At 39.8% G+C, this 14,640-nt stretch overlaps 2 protein-coding genes across 2 annotated transcripts; both read right to left on the bottom strand.

The window, feature by feature from the left end:
* Positions 1 to 2,142: 2,142 nt before the first annotated feature.
* On the bottom strand, positions 2,143 to 8,911 carry noc4l (nucleolar complex associated 4 homolog). The gene is made up of 15 exons (XM_049604728.1): positions 8,748 to 8,911; positions 8,476 to 8,596; positions 7,396 to 7,502; positions 6,740 to 6,847; positions 6,448 to 6,597; positions 6,232 to 6,334; positions 6,068 to 6,102; positions 5,930 to 5,980; positions 4,748 to 4,859; positions 4,553 to 4,613; positions 4,304 to 4,414; positions 3,243 to 3,406; positions 2,981 to 3,063; positions 2,661 to 2,774; positions 2,143 to 2,530 (listed from the first exon to the last, which is right to left on the bottom strand). The coding sequence occupies exons 1-15, from the start codon at positions 8,898 to 8,900 to the stop codon at positions 2,411 to 2,413; spliced, it is 1,593 nt and encodes a 530-aa protein (XP_049460685.1). The 5' UTR covers positions 8,901 to 8,911; the 3' UTR covers positions 2,143 to 2,410.
* A 1,096-nt stretch (positions 8,912 to 10,007) lies between these two features.
* On the bottom strand, positions 10,008 to 13,611 carry pus1 (pseudouridine synthase 1). The gene is made up of 6 exons (XM_049604209.1): positions 13,262 to 13,611; positions 12,813 to 13,033; positions 12,584 to 12,721; positions 11,094 to 11,196; positions 10,299 to 11,002; positions 10,008 to 10,218 (listed from the first exon to the last, which is right to left on the bottom strand). Exons 1-6 carry the CDS (start codon positions 13,323 to 13,325, stop codon positions 10,186 to 10,188), a joined length of 1,263 nt encoding a protein of 420 aa, XP_049460166.1. The 5' UTR covers positions 13,326 to 13,611; the 3' UTR covers positions 10,008 to 10,185.
* Between the last annotated feature and the right edge of the window lie 1,029 nt (positions 13,612 to 14,640).

The following is a 14,640-nucleotide window of genomic DNA, read 5'->3' as shown; positions in this document are numbered from 1 at the left end:
GAATATTAGAGTGCTAACGGAGGTTAGCATCACCCTGTTTCCCTCGTCCAAAAGCCAATGGGATTTTCCCACTGAATTTTGAATTACTGCAGAAAACAAGCTCTGTGGTGAACAAACTTAATGATACTTACAGGTTTTGTTTAGCAAGATCATCTTCACAATTTTGAACACCACTTTCATGACATTTTAAGTCTAAATAAAATGAAATCGTTAGGTAGGTAAAAAGCTAATGTCAGACTTTAAACAAACTACACTGTGGTCATACTTATATTACATTATATTAAGTCATTTTACGTCATATTAAGACTTAACGTCATCCTCACAACAAGGTTGTAAAGCTGTTTTCAGGTGTGATGATGTTTCATAGTCTCATTTAGCAACTGGTTAGCAACCGCCTTTTTTAAGACACATAAAAGCTTCAAAATCCACAATTGAGGTATTTACTGGTGTATTTTATGTCATAGAACAAAATGTTAAAGTCTCTTAAGTTTGTGTTTACCACAGACATTATTCCAGGCATCTAACCAAAAAAAAAAAAAATTGCAGTGCACTTTGAGTTTCCGGATGGTGCACTCAAAACGGTCAAGAAGTTGAGTGTGGAACTATGGACACTTCTCGCTCTCAATGGTCACCATCTTGGCTAGGTAGTGGAAGGGGAGGGACCACTTTTCAAACTGGAAATAGCAGCCGTGGACTGCGCGACCGTGAATGTCGCTACATTGTACAAATACAGTTTAATACATTAGTTTTTTGCACTAAGCACCACTATACTGTTGTTGGGTATAAGCCAGCAGTATGTTTATTGGGTTAATTTAGCAGCCTGTAATGATTTGGTACCGAACGATAACGCGAATGCTAATGCTAGTTTGCTAACTAGCTAATTTGCAGGCGTCATTTCCGGTGAGTGTACAACAGCCCTGTTTGGTTTGAGACAACACTACCCTGTCGACATTCACGCACTACGCCAATAAGTACATAGTGCACATAGTATTACATGGAAGTACTGTACTAACTACAGTATGTGATTTGAAACACAGCACAGGAGTGGAGAAATGCTAACGTTATACCTTTTCCATGGAGTCCACCATATTGTTTCTACGGTAGCCCAGAACGGACAAACCAAACATTGGATCAAGATAGGACTATTTGCATTTTCTTGTCGGCCACCGTGCTTCTCCTACACCCTTGGTACACGGGAGAAGTTTCATTTCTGCAATTTCACCGCAAGATGCCACTAAACCCTACATGCTAGACATTTAAAATTTCCACTGCCAGCAACTGTTTCTGTTACAGAGTACACAAAGTTGGCATCGCTGTTCATTTTTTAATACATGCTCTTACATGTGCCTACTAACATGTTCAAGGGATACAATAAACAACATAGATCCATGTGACTTAGCAACCAAAGGCAGAATTACAGACCCTGTTGCACTACTTCCTTTCACATACCTGCCAATTATAAACTATTTTGTTAGTGAGTACACTTGGGAAACAGAGGTAACAGTGCACGCACCTCACAAGATGGCACCCTGTCTCATACAGCGTGATGTACAGTATCTTCACATTCTCTATTGTTGTGTATTTGATAAAGAACTTGAACTTTGCCTGATAGCTTGCTTCACATTAGTCCTTTAACCCAAGTGCAATCAACCTGGCCAAGTGACAACACCTGTGTGGCTATGCAGCACCTTTTAAAGGGACATTACTTTTGTTTTTTGTGGCAACAGAAAAGCTCCACAGCACAGCCCTGACATACTCTTTACTTTATTAGATGTTAGGCTGCCATGTTAGCAAAAGATACATCAAACAGACACAGGCTGGCTTTCAGCTGAAGTGTTTCTGGCCATCTGACATACAGAAATCCAATATTGATTCTCCTTTATCACTGGTGTCTTCAGCTACTGAGGAAGTGTGGTTCTTATGTAGCACAGGTTTAGCACAGCTTTTTAGCTGATGGCTGCTGTAGTAGTGAGCCTGAAACTAACTGTTTAAGTCTCATAAGATGATCTAAAGCAGGCACCGTAGAGCAGCATCACCATCACAGACCATTTTGGCCATACAGTACTCTGTTCAGCCTCTAAATTTAATATAAATTAAAACCATACATTCATATCTTATTTCATTTAGCAGTCGCAAACTGTGCCAAAAATAAACAGATTTATTGACAACGAGCTTTGGAAAAGGTTTTTACTGATGTACAATAGTTAGAAATCAAAAACATCAGTGGTCACTGAGTAAAAAATAAAAACACAATTCTGTTGTTCTTGTTGCTGCTGTCGCTGCCCTGACGGTGAAGTCAGTCCACGCTCCCTGTTCAGGCCAAACAGCTGAAAATCATTCACCCCGACAGATGAACTGGTCCCAGAAATGTACACCACACCATGAACGCAGCTTCTTGTTTTGACTTGTTTTATTCCAGACAGAAATGTTGTGCTAACACATCTCCCCCTCCTTTTAGTAACTGCGTGGCAGTTTCAAACTCCAGTGGGACGCTCTTGATCTGAGTCTGTTTCAGGTCTCTCTCCATCAGCTGCGGATAAGAACATGAGACATATTAAGACTATGAGTATAGGAGTTAACTTCCATTTAGTTTCTACACACTGATAAATTTGCTATTTAAAGGGTTAACACCACAGAAGAAGATGAAGGACGCAGATCACCTCATATGTCGTTATCTCCAGCACCTCGCTGATGTCATCCTCTTGTTCTGGCAGAGGTGTGTTGATCGACACAGCAGCTTTGGACACATCTGGATGGTAATGTTTCTGCAGTGTCTGCAGAAAAGGACAAGAACAGAATGTAAACTTTCATTGCCGATTAAGTACGCTTCTATTAAGTTACACTCCTATATGTAGATGACTTCATCTTGTTTTCCAATCTACGTGACTGAAACCTTGGCCGACACAAGTCGCAGCTCAGTAGCAGTCAGCGTCATGGATGATTCATTTGTAAACCCAAAACCATCACATGCTGTACACACCTTAATCTCCCACAAGCTGCTCTCTAAGGCACGGCACTGAGCAGGATCCTCTTCATCCATTAGATACGGGTCCTCCAAAAGCTCTGTCATTATGAAGAGAAACAAACATAAACATATATCCTGCATTGCTTCCTTGGATTGTAGAAGACTGTACATCAGCTTAACTCTTACAAGCTGTCTTGGACTGGTAATCTAAAAACATTTTCAGTGCTTATAAACTGATGAAATTCCTATCATACACAGGACAGTGACTGACACTCACCATCTTCTGTGCTGGGCTTGTGAACAAGGACTCTGCAGGATGGGTGACGGCGGATCAGGTTGTAGATGAAGGGCAGCACTATGAGGAGAGCTGTAGGCGGTGCTGTGAGAGCCAGACGGGCCAGGCGTTTGGCAAACGCAGCCACAAGGTACACTGGCAAGTGACTGGAGGAAAGCACAAACACATAAACAGCATGTATGTTATTCATTTAAATACACCTTTTGAGTTTCACGGTCATTATCTAGAATGGTATGAACAAATTATTAACAGTTGAAGTGTCCCAGATACAGCCAGTATGAACCAGATAACCACATTCCCTCCAGCAGCTACTCCTGCACTATCACTTCCTCCGACCTCCATTTAGTTTTGTGGCGCTCATCATTTCTAACATAAAATTCTGGGGAACTCAACACTTCCTGGTTCACATTATTGGCAAGTAGACTCTCTGGAAGGCTAATGACTGAAAATTCCATGAGGTATAGTGACATTTTAGGCCGAAGCAAGTGTCATTTTCAAGACAGAAAGGTCAACTGGGGCTCAAATTGAACCTTATCAACTTGGGAAGTTTTCTATATACAAGTGAGGCAGTGATATTAAACACAAAGTGGTGAAAAATAAGCATTTTTGATGAGAATGAGAAAAAACCGACAGTCACATTTTTGTTTTTTGGGGGGGGGGTGTTGTGTGTGATATTTTGAAATAAAATGGCAGCAAGCCCCAGAATCTTATTTTGCAACTTTCCCCTTTGTGTCAGGATACTCCTTGCCAAATTTCATACTTGTATGAAGATTTATGCCATCATAGTGCCCTAATATTTGCATTTACATCATGTAACTAGAAACATGTCCCAAGAAATGGGTTTTGGGTCCCCTGAGACCAAACAGCCTGAGTTGGGGGTGCTAACAGGAAATAGTAATGAAAAAAAGGTAGCAGAAAGCATCATGGTGGCTGGACCTGACTCCCGACCTAAAGCCTATCCAAGATGTGGTTGGATGAAGACAACTATGACTGGATAAAATGAGAGTGAAAGAAACATTTTAGGGCAGCATGAATGATCTTACCTGGAGCTAAGGAAGATGTTTGCAAGGTGGAAAAAGCGTGCTCTGTACTTCACATGGAAAACAGAAGGCTCGAGCAGATTGTACAACTTTTTGTAGAAGTCTGGGTAATCACTGCAAAACACACACACAATATAGTACAGTATTTAATGATGGAGCCTCATTTTGTGTTCAAATTTCCTCAACATATCACTGTAATTCATGTGACCATTAAAAGTGTCCAAATTAATTCATTTTTCATGCAATACTCACAGGTTGTGTTGATGTATGAGAACAAAGAGGCCATTGAGAGCCAGCAGGCTGATAGCTCCACCTGTTCAAAACAAAAACACCATCTCTTGATTACTAGCATCATCCTATAGAAATAATAAATCCCAGACACCAGATGTAAATGTGCCATTTTACCTATTTTAAAGTAGTTAAGTAAAGTAGTAGCTCACAACTCACCAACTTCATAGGCAGCAGTCAGGAAGTCAATCATCAGAGTGGGTTTACTCATGTGGGGCAAAATGGAGTCATGGAGGATCACCAAGATCTTTTTATACATGTTGCTTGGCAACTACAACAGAGAGATGAAAAATTAATGAGACAAAGCATTGTCTTGGTGGCACAGTGCCACAGGTGTGTCCAGAGAATACATTTTGATTGTAGAATTTTTTTTTTTTATCAAACTGATAGCTCACAGTATTGAGTATAACTGGCTGAGCCCTGTGTGAAGCCATTGTAAAATACTCACAAATACACACACAGCTGTGACTGCTTTAGAATTCTATTATTACTGACCAATTAAGCACCTATCATTCAGTGTCATTTATCATCTACCAGGGTGAGAACAGTCAGAAGTATGCAACACTGTCATTAACTGAATGCACACAACCCACAAAGAGGCTGTAAGATAAACAAACAGAGCCTGCTGGGATTTATGTTTGAGCAGCCAGGGTACCCACTGTGTCCTGTCCTGTCCTGTCCTGTCCCTGCTTCATGGGAGAAATACCTGTCGTTACTGCTGCCGCCCAATCCACCAGCCTTTTATCTTGTCCAAAGCAGACAAATTACACACTTGAATATTTTTATTAGCAGCCTATTAGGCTCACTTTTTTTTAGCTAGATATCATTTTTGTCACAGTGTAGCTTCAGCAAGTAAGCGGGCTACCTTGTAACAAAAATAATATTGCTGGCAAATTACAACAGCTCAGTTAAGGGGAGTATAAAAGTTGTGGATGGTAGATACATATGTGGTTATAATGCAACTGCAACATGATGAAAACGTTACATAAGTTGTGCTAGAGCCAATGGGGCCATTGATTTGTAAAGCAACTGTCACTCTCTTAGCCAACTGTGTTGTGCTAAATGTTTAAGAACTACAATGCTTGACAGAAGAATAATTATCTTTATCAGTAAAATACTGCATTTTTAATTGTCGACTTTATGAAACATTACCAGCTTTATGCAGTAAGTATGTTTTATAAAAGCAATAAGCCATCTGAGGCCATGTTTATATTGATTTTAGAACAGCTAACAGTGCCCCTTAGCTGTTCTAAAATCACTTTAAACCAAGCCTCTTGTGGTTTATTGCTTAATTAACATTAAAAAATAGGCATGACTGTGCAATCAAGATGTTTATGATACCTTGTACTTGAGAAAGCCGAGCCACATCCTCTCAAAGACACGCTTGTGTTCCTGTAATGAGGAAGAACGTGCAAAATGGTTTCAGGAAACATTACAGTTGCAACCAGAAAAAAGTCTGATTAAAAAGATTTTACTTACATTCAGTTTAGCAGCTTTCCAGTCCTCATGCTTGGCTGGAAATACATATATCACTTTAAAAATCACAACAACAAGAAACAGCCTTTTCTCCCCACACAGGGAAAGTTCAACAAATTAGAAACTCACGCTATGGCATTGTGGCAGTATTAAAAAACAGGTCTAACCTTCCTGTTTGACCATGAAGTTAGTGAGCTCTGACTCCTTGCTCGGTACACTGATGTTGGACATGAGGGTGAACACGTTGTTCTGATATATGGGCACCAGTGCCTGAGAGGAACACGACAACAGCAGTCAGCAAACCAAGCAGTATTCACTAAATTCAAATTGTAACAGTGAAAGCAACAAACAAGACCAGCTACAGGACAGCTACGCTCTCCTACCCCTTTGCTTTTGTCCATGACCTGGCCCACACTCTCACGGATGGAGCTCATGACATAAAAGCGCACATCTTCCATCTCCAGGAACTCCTGGAATCTGGAGATCAGCAGGGAGTTGTCTGTAGTTTTGGAGAGCAGTCTGTCCACCACTGCCTGAGCATGAAATAATAACAGAAATATCAGAAGACGCCCGAACCACTGATGAGAGAAAGGTTGATGTTTGCAGACATACTGTGAAAAACTGCCTTAATTCTTGTCTTGGATAAGAACATAGGGAAGTTATTAAGATCACTACCTGGATGAGCTCTCGTGGGAAGCTGTAGTGTTCAGTCCAGTCCAAGTCCTCGAGGGGGTGCTGTCCTTCTGCTGCAGCAAACTTCATCAGGCAGCACAGGGCACTCTCCTGTGATCAGATAGTCATTTATATATGTGTACTAAAAACACAGACAGACTGATTTCTTTTCTCAGGTCCCTGAGCCCAGCATAATTACAGTGGGTTTTTTTTTTTTCAAATGCAACTTCTAATAACATCTAAATGTTGACTGGCATCTGGGGATCTGAGCTGGAACGCCATGGCAGTACACAAGCCAATAATAAACCACATAATACTTGATTATTTTCATGGCTTTCAACAATAAAAGCTTGCAGACCATTGTTGATTTATTGTTATTATCAAAGAGGATGTTGACTCCACAATATTGTTAGTAATACCAGTCTACATCATCATGTCTGCCATCCATTTGTGCTCAAAAAGTGCAGGGGAAAAAATATGTGGACTTAGAATAAAGCTTCTTGCACATGTTTCATCATGTAGCCTCACTTTGATGTGACCCTTATTAGTCTCAAGTAAATAATAAAATAATAAAAATCATGACTTCACACTACAGTATCCTTTCAAACACAATATTACATGAAGAGCACCTTCTCTATTCAAGCTTTCAGCCAACTCACCTTGACACTGTGGAGTTCATGGCTGAGGTGCTCCAGCAGCATCTCCACACAGCTGTTGTAACGGTGTCGCATGAACATGCGGTACTTCTCCTCAGCACTGTACTCTCCTGAAACACAGAGGATAAACACAGACAAACAGAATGATGGTATAATTTGCAACCCTGGTGAGAATTTGAAACCATGTTCTCGTGTGGTGAACAAACTCGGTGGAGTAAAATCGCTCAAAAGTGAAATTTAATTTTCAAACAACTAAAGTTCTTGATTCAACTCCATCTTTTAAGTTTTTTTTTTACTGATACTGAATGCTATTTTGAGTCTTTTAAATTTGTGACACATAAGAAATTCCTGTCAGTGGCTAAAATTTACTCAGAGACTTTCATATTTTCCTGATACCCAAACTTTTGCTTTGTATACATTTTTAATTTCTCCTACTTGTTTGGGATCAGGGGGTCCCAGTAAGTATAAAAAACCAAACACTGTCAACGATGATTAAATCCTAATGTCCTCAAACGAGTACTTCCTAATTAACATTGTCTCAGCTTGTTATTGTTGCTAAAATTGGTCAAATTTGTTGCCATATTAAACTACAAACGATGTCAATCATAACTTAACAAGTTCTTACTACCACTAGAAGATACAAAAAAAGTGTCCACGAATGAGGACAACAGGTGAAGTAGAATGAAGAATAAGGTCAAGTAAACCCAAAATGTGATGTCCTCATTTGAGGACACAGGGTCTCAGGAGGTAAATCTCAATCTATAAATGATCCTTTCATAGAATTAGTAATCTAATTTCTTTCTTTCTTTGCCTATTTATCCAGTATGACTGATTGTTTGTTAGAATTTAAAAGAGAAAAAGAGGGGTGGAAACTGTCTCATAACTTAGATGTTATTTAATTAATACCACAATATTTGACTTTCATTAAATTAATTTTCTTACATACATACAAGCACTACTTTAATAGCCCATCAGCCTCATGAGCAGTAGATACAGCAGTGTTGATGTGAAACTTGCTAGCATCCACCCCATACCTACCATTTAATATAATGATATTAGATTATGATTATGGTAATCACTCACCACTCAGTGCCTCCTCCTCTCCAGGCAGTTTCCCCAAAAACAGCTCTTTGTTCTCCAACAAGGTGCAGAACAGTTTGCTGCAGGCACTGACAGCATTGACAACATCCTTCTCTTTTTCTGACTGCAAACGGACACGAAGAAAACAGACCCACTGAATGTACTACTTGTAAACCCATAGAGGCACACATCTTGTTTGGTGTCAATAAAGCTAGCTAACTAGCATGTGCTCAGCAGAGATGGTCAGTGTGTCTTAGTTGTGTGTATTTATTTACCTGAAGGAACTCGAGGATGTCAAAAACGTCGTTGGCGTTTTTCCTACTCTCAAGTATCCTATCGACTTTGGTGTTAAGGTCAATTTTGGCTGTTTTGGCACTTTGTTCGGTTGTTTTTGCCGAACTCACGTTGCGTTTCTTGGCCGGCGCCATGACTGCTAAGCAGTGCTGCATTCACGTGAGACTGAGGAATACGAAAAATATAATACCAATATCATAGAACATCCTAGACATTTTAACGTATGATTTAAATCATATTTAGGGTATATTTAACTAAATATATCCAAAGCAGGCTTATAAGTTTGGATTTTTATCTTTCACGTCCGTGGAAGTGCAAGTGCTTATAGTTAAGATGAACGTTCTAATTTACTATAGATCCAGCAGTCATTGAATGTAACACTAGTCCCCACACTCAATTGTTGTGTCGCCCTCTAGTGACCGGAGGGTGAAGTTCTGGCTTAAGTTTCAGAATATCAAACATTTATATTGATTGCATCTCAGGTGAGTTTAGTCAACATATTATTTCTGATCAAAACATCGATTTAAAGTGATCAATAACTGTACAGTATGATTAAATATATTATGTCCCATGTAAAAACTATTACTGCAGCTCTGATATAAAAACTAAAGCTTGTTTTGTGATGCTGACTTTCCTAGTTTAATACAAATGGACTGAAAATAAAAGGTTTATCTCTCTCACAGTATTGTTTTTTCTCATCAGCACAATCTGAGCCTAGTATCAAGGCCTTTGTCAATGATCTTGCAAAACTTTCAACAAAAAGCATTAACTAGCTACACGATTTGAAGACGTAGGGCATGAACATTACGCTCCTTCGTAAACAAAAAAGGGACAAAAAAGGCAGATTTACCTAATAAATGCTTCATCACTACAATTTTACAAAACATAGACACTTGATTTGTCCAACACTGAAATGTGGAACTCTCAAATTAGCTTTAGATTAACTTTAAAACGCATTTGTGCACGGAAGCTGGACAGTGAATTTTGTCCTTGCTCTTACAGTGGAGTTTTGGTGATGTAATCATTTCATAGCCAATACAAACAGGCAGAGTGACTGCAGCAACCAGTAAGTCTTTTGATGCACACATGGGTATGCCAGTATTGCACTGCGTAACTTGACAAAGAGTCAAACAGCTTAACAACCAGCAGCACTAGGGGCTGAGACACAGGTCGGCAGTGTGCATCTGCATTTGTTACAGAGTGAAATGAACATAAGGAAACAGTCAGGGTCGGATAAAGAACACAGAGGTTTTTATTATCTTGTTGTTTAATTAATAACATTTGTATAAGAGAATCAGAATTTTATCACACTAAAAAAAGTCAGTCTTGGAAGATATACTAAAATGAAAGCTGAATAACAACAAAAGTGAAAAAATGTTTTGGTGAGAAGACATCTTTTCTTTCAGCAGGCAGGGTGACCTAATCGGAGTCATTTCCTACATCTGCATTTTCCTGCGGGAAAATGGAAAGCAAAAATTAAAATGCAACAAACAGCTTTATGATGTCAAATATCAAGTATGACTTCTACGTACCTGTTTCTGGTCCTTGTTGACTTGTGAGTCAGTAGCTGTGGCAGTAGCTTCAAAGTCATGGATAGAAAGTGTGGACATCCAACTGACCATGGAGCCCTCCTGACACTCCGTCTCAACAATTGTGGGGTAGATGTGAGCCTCCTTGAAGGCCTTGATCGCCTCCTCCTCGCGGTCCCACTCCAGCCGCTCATGCAGCCCGTCTCCTCCGAACCGTTTATTGTAGCGGTCAAAGTGAACCCTTTCCAGAACCAGCCCCAGACCTGGAGCTTTGGGGACATCCACCTTATCCTGTCCCCAGCTCCGCTCCATCACGTCCTCCTTGGCGTAGCCCTTTATCACTGCGATCACCAGGCCAATCATCTTGCGGATTTGGTGCATCATAAAGCTCTGGCCTCGGACAGTGATCACTGCAAACTGAGTATTGCTGTTGAGGAAAGGCTCTCCACAGGACATCTCTGTGATGTAGCGGCGGGCGCTGGGGTCGCTTGGAGCCTTCTGAGAGGTGAAGTTGTGGAAGTTATGGGTGCCTTTGTAGAGAGCGAACAGGCGGTTCGCCCTCTGGAGTGTCTCTGTTTCAAGGCGGAAGGCTGATGGCCCAGTGTCATAGTCTTTAGGGGCAAAGGCCACTGTAGGAAGCATGTAAGTGTATGTACGAGCATCACAGTTTGTTTTGGAATTGAAACCCTGTGTCACCCGTTTAAAGCCTGTTGGAACAAAAATAAAAATTTCTGAATGATACAACCACTCCACTCAGCTACAATTAATAAATCTAGATTATGAAAACCAATGTCTCACCGAGCACTCTGATCTGTAGCGGCAGATGCTCATTGATTTTTTCAATGATATCTTCAATCAACCACACCTTTAGAGACACCACTTGGCCAGCTGCAGACACACCCTAAAAAAATACACATACACAAGCACAGTTAGTCACAATGACACACTGAAAATAATGATGCATGCAAACACTTATAAAGGCTTGTTGAAATATGATCAGGACAGGACAGCAGAGGAGATACCTGAACATCAGTGCAACTGGGCTGAGCAGCCACAAAAAGGTTCACAGGCTGAGATCAATGCAAAGAAATGTCAATTTATTTAGAGCATATCTGTGCACAAAAAGAAGGGTGTTTGAAGTGGAAAAAAAATAATAAAAAAGTGAATAACAACAGCAGCAAGCACTGATGATAGTCTGGGACTGAAACGTTTGCTGTGGTTTTAAGCACCCTTCTTTTTGTGCAGATCTCAAAAATTGACTTTTTTTGCAATGATTTCAGACTGAACTTTTTTTGTTGCTGTCCAGCCCAGTTGTATTGGTGTGCGGGTATCTCCTCTGCAGTCCTTTATTGGTTGTTCATTGTACCGACGCACCCAAAACAAAAAAAATTTGTTACCCTTAGTAGGTGCAGTTTCACAACAGCCCTCACACTTTAAAAATACGATAACACCACCCATTACACTACATTTAAAACTTATGACATACAACAGTTAGACATCACAGTTAAGTGAATATTTGATTAAATTAATTGATATTGTGCCCACTGTACAAAATTCAAATTTGGTTTTTTGAAGCACGTTTAAAAAGTGACCAAAGTTACAGTAAAATAAAATAAGTAAAATAAGATAACATGGAAATAGCAAATCCAAAAACACGCACAAGTAAATGAGTGAAAAAAAGAACAGAAAAGTAAGATCTGAAAATAAAATATGAAAGATAAAACAGAAACCATAAGGGCTGTCAAAAGCCTTCGAAAACATGTGGGTCTTCAGCCTAGATTTAAACGTGTCTACAGAGGGGGGAGCACTTAACTGAAAAGGGTAAACAACTACTGCGAATGCACAATAGTGGGACTACCAGGAGCAACTGGTCTGAGGATCTGAGAGATTTCACACCTTCATTTGGTTTGTTTCAGTTTCACACTGCACTTTTTTAAGCGGACCAAACTGCCTGGACAACGTCACATAGTTACAACAGCTGCTCGTTCGGGGGCGGTATTACCTGAAACGACCACTGACCAGGAAGAAAAAAAAGCACGCGGAAGAAGAAAACCCGGCTCATCGATTAGCCAGGACCATATTTATGCAGTCTTGGGGTTTCTGTTTTTACTCTGGTGTTCAAACCTAATTGTTTCAGTTCGAATGAGCATTCACACCACTCCAAACGAACCGAACTATCCGTGGAAGCGGACCAGGGTTCGTTCAAAGCAGATCAAATAGCGCCAGTGTGAATGCGGCCTTAGTGTTGGAAAGAGGGCAGAGGAGCTCAGCGATGTACAAACCCATACCTTGTCTGTTCTGGCACATCTTTGGAAAGACATCTTCTTCATGTCGTTACCGTGGTTTTCAGGAATGCAGCCTGATTTAATAAGTGCAGTGACCAGATCATCTTCAATGGTCCTAAACTGAGAGGTTCCAGGGTTTCTCTGAAACATAGCAAACATTTACATTTAGAAAGACTTTAACAAAAAAGATAACGTGCTTGGAGCTGAGAAGAAAACCAGCTACAGTTTGTACCTGCATGCCATAGTAACCCTTCCCAGAGTATGCCAGGAGGAGCACCACTTTCTTTTTGGGGTATTTCTTTTCATCTTCAGTGTTTACTCCCTCTGCTTTTAGTTTTTTAGTAGCCTGCACCTTCTCTGCTTCATTTTCCTCGTTGGCTCTTTTCAGCTGCTTGGCTGTCTGCTCATCTCTGGGTCCTTCACTCATCATGCAAAATAACTTAGAAAGGCCACCTGAGAAGAAAACAACAAATCTTCAGTGATAATTATGTTCACATATACAGCCACCTCTATGTTACATGGGCAGTAGTGCATCATGTCATGTCCTAGCTGTAAGGCTTAGTTTAATTTTACACACATTTAACCAAACTAAAGCGGTATGTTAGTACTGAGAGGATAACAGGAACAAACATACACAGCAGAATACATTCAATGTCACATAGTCTGTGTTGTTTTGCTTACCGTTTCTCTCTAACGTCAGTCTGCGGTTCACTAAGGCACTCAGCAGTGGTCGGATTTTAAGCATGTCACGCTAAGCCATCATACAGCTAACGTTTAAGGATGCAAACTGCCATAGCGAATGAACTACGGAAGCTAATGCGGAGCGAAACAGAAAATTCAAATAAAACTAACTTCCGCTGACGACATGTACTATTTCCTACAAACGTAAGTCAGCCTTATAACCTAAATGTAATGCGTACATTTATAAATATTCATAAACAAAGTGCAAAATGAAGCTGTATGAGTTCTGTAGTATGTACGGCAACACACACATGGCCAATATCAACTTTGACCTCGGGTGTAAATATCGCGCGATTTGGCGAGTTCTCGTTTCTGTATACGTCATAGCAGCCCTTTTTTTTGTTAAGTCAACTTTATTCCAAAAAGTGGTTTACAGTTCAGATGTGACTTACAAACTAGATATATATAATAGTGAACGAACATATAGAATGCACATAAAGACAAATGAAGCTTTGCCAGGGGAGGCTTATAAGTTATTGAAAGGAGAAGGAGGACCATATGTTGACAGTTTCAACTGCCTTTCTGTTGTTGGAGCCAGAAATCAAATTAATATAATGTACAACTTCATGGAGAAAACATATAAAATGAGTTTGTTTTTTTTTACTGGTGAATTTACATTTATGAATGTGGAACTTTGCCAGCAGAATTAATAAATTTATAGTGAAGTACATATTTTCTTTACTTTGACTTCTATAAAAGCAAAATACCACATTCTCCCAAAAGGTAAGGTAAAGTCTTTATAAATATGGTCAATGACAAATCTGCTGAAGTTTTGCCAAAATGTTCTGGTGAGTAAGCAATACCAAAAGAGGTGCAAAACAGTTTCTGGGTGGTCTTCACAAAAAGAACAGTTTGTATTGATGTCTCTTTTAAACTTAACCATGTAATGATTAGCAGGGTAATATCTGTGAATTATTCTGAACGACACTTCTTTCACCTTGTTCACTATCAGGTATCTGTGAGGAATCATCTAAACTTTTTTCCAGTCAATGTTGTCTACAAATCGGTTCCAGTAAAACATGACATTTGGAATAGATACAATTTCTTTCTGAAACAAGGCACGAATATTCTTATTATTTCGAGAAAGTTTATAAAAATAGATTTTTCCAACAGGTGATTCAGCCACAGCTGGGAGGGAGACAGAAGTGGGTGGAGATCTGCCAGTATTTCTAAAAAGCATTATTGAGCCTGATGGAATGGCGTCAAACACAATTGCAAATTCTCGTGGCGTAACTGGAATATTATATGTTGATAGAAACTCTCTATAAGAGAAAAGTCACCCCTCTCTGTTGAATAGATGGCCCACCAGCAGAATCTGA

This window comes from Epinephelus fuscoguttatus, linkage group LG18, assembly GCF_011397635.1.
Source record: "Epinephelus fuscoguttatus linkage group LG18, E.fuscoguttatus.final_Chr_v1".
Taxonomy (NCBI): Eukaryota; Metazoa; Chordata; class Actinopteri; order Perciformes; family Serranidae; genus Epinephelus; species Epinephelus fuscoguttatus.
The sequence above is the reverse complement of the archived record's forward strand: the minus strand, read 5'-3'. Positions and strand labels throughout refer to the sequence as shown.

Coding starts and splice junctions, on each gene's coding strand:
- noc4l (XM_049604728.1), bottom strand. CDS start 8,900: ATGGCGCCGGCCAAGAAACGCAACGTGAGTTCGGCAAAAACAACCGAA. Junction 7,503..8,475: donor AGAGGAGGAGGCACTGAGTG/GTGAGTGATTAC, acceptor TCTGTGTTTCAG/GAGAGTACAGTGCTGAGGAG. Junction 4,415..4,552: donor CTCATACATCAACACAACCT/GTGAGTATTGCA, acceptor TGTGTTTTGCAG/TGATTACCCAGACTTCTACA.
- pus1 (XM_049604209.1), bottom strand. CDS start 13,325: ATGCTTAAAATCCGACCACTGCTGAGTGCCTTAGTGAACCGCAGACTG. Junction 12,722..12,812: donor AGGGTTACTATGGCATGCAG/GTACAAACTGTA, acceptor GCTATGTTTCAG/AGAAACCCTGGAACCTCTCA. Junction 10,219..10,298: donor TCAACAAGGACCAGAAACAG/GTACGTAGAAGT, acceptor ATTTTCCCGCAG/GAAAATGCAGATGTAGGAAA.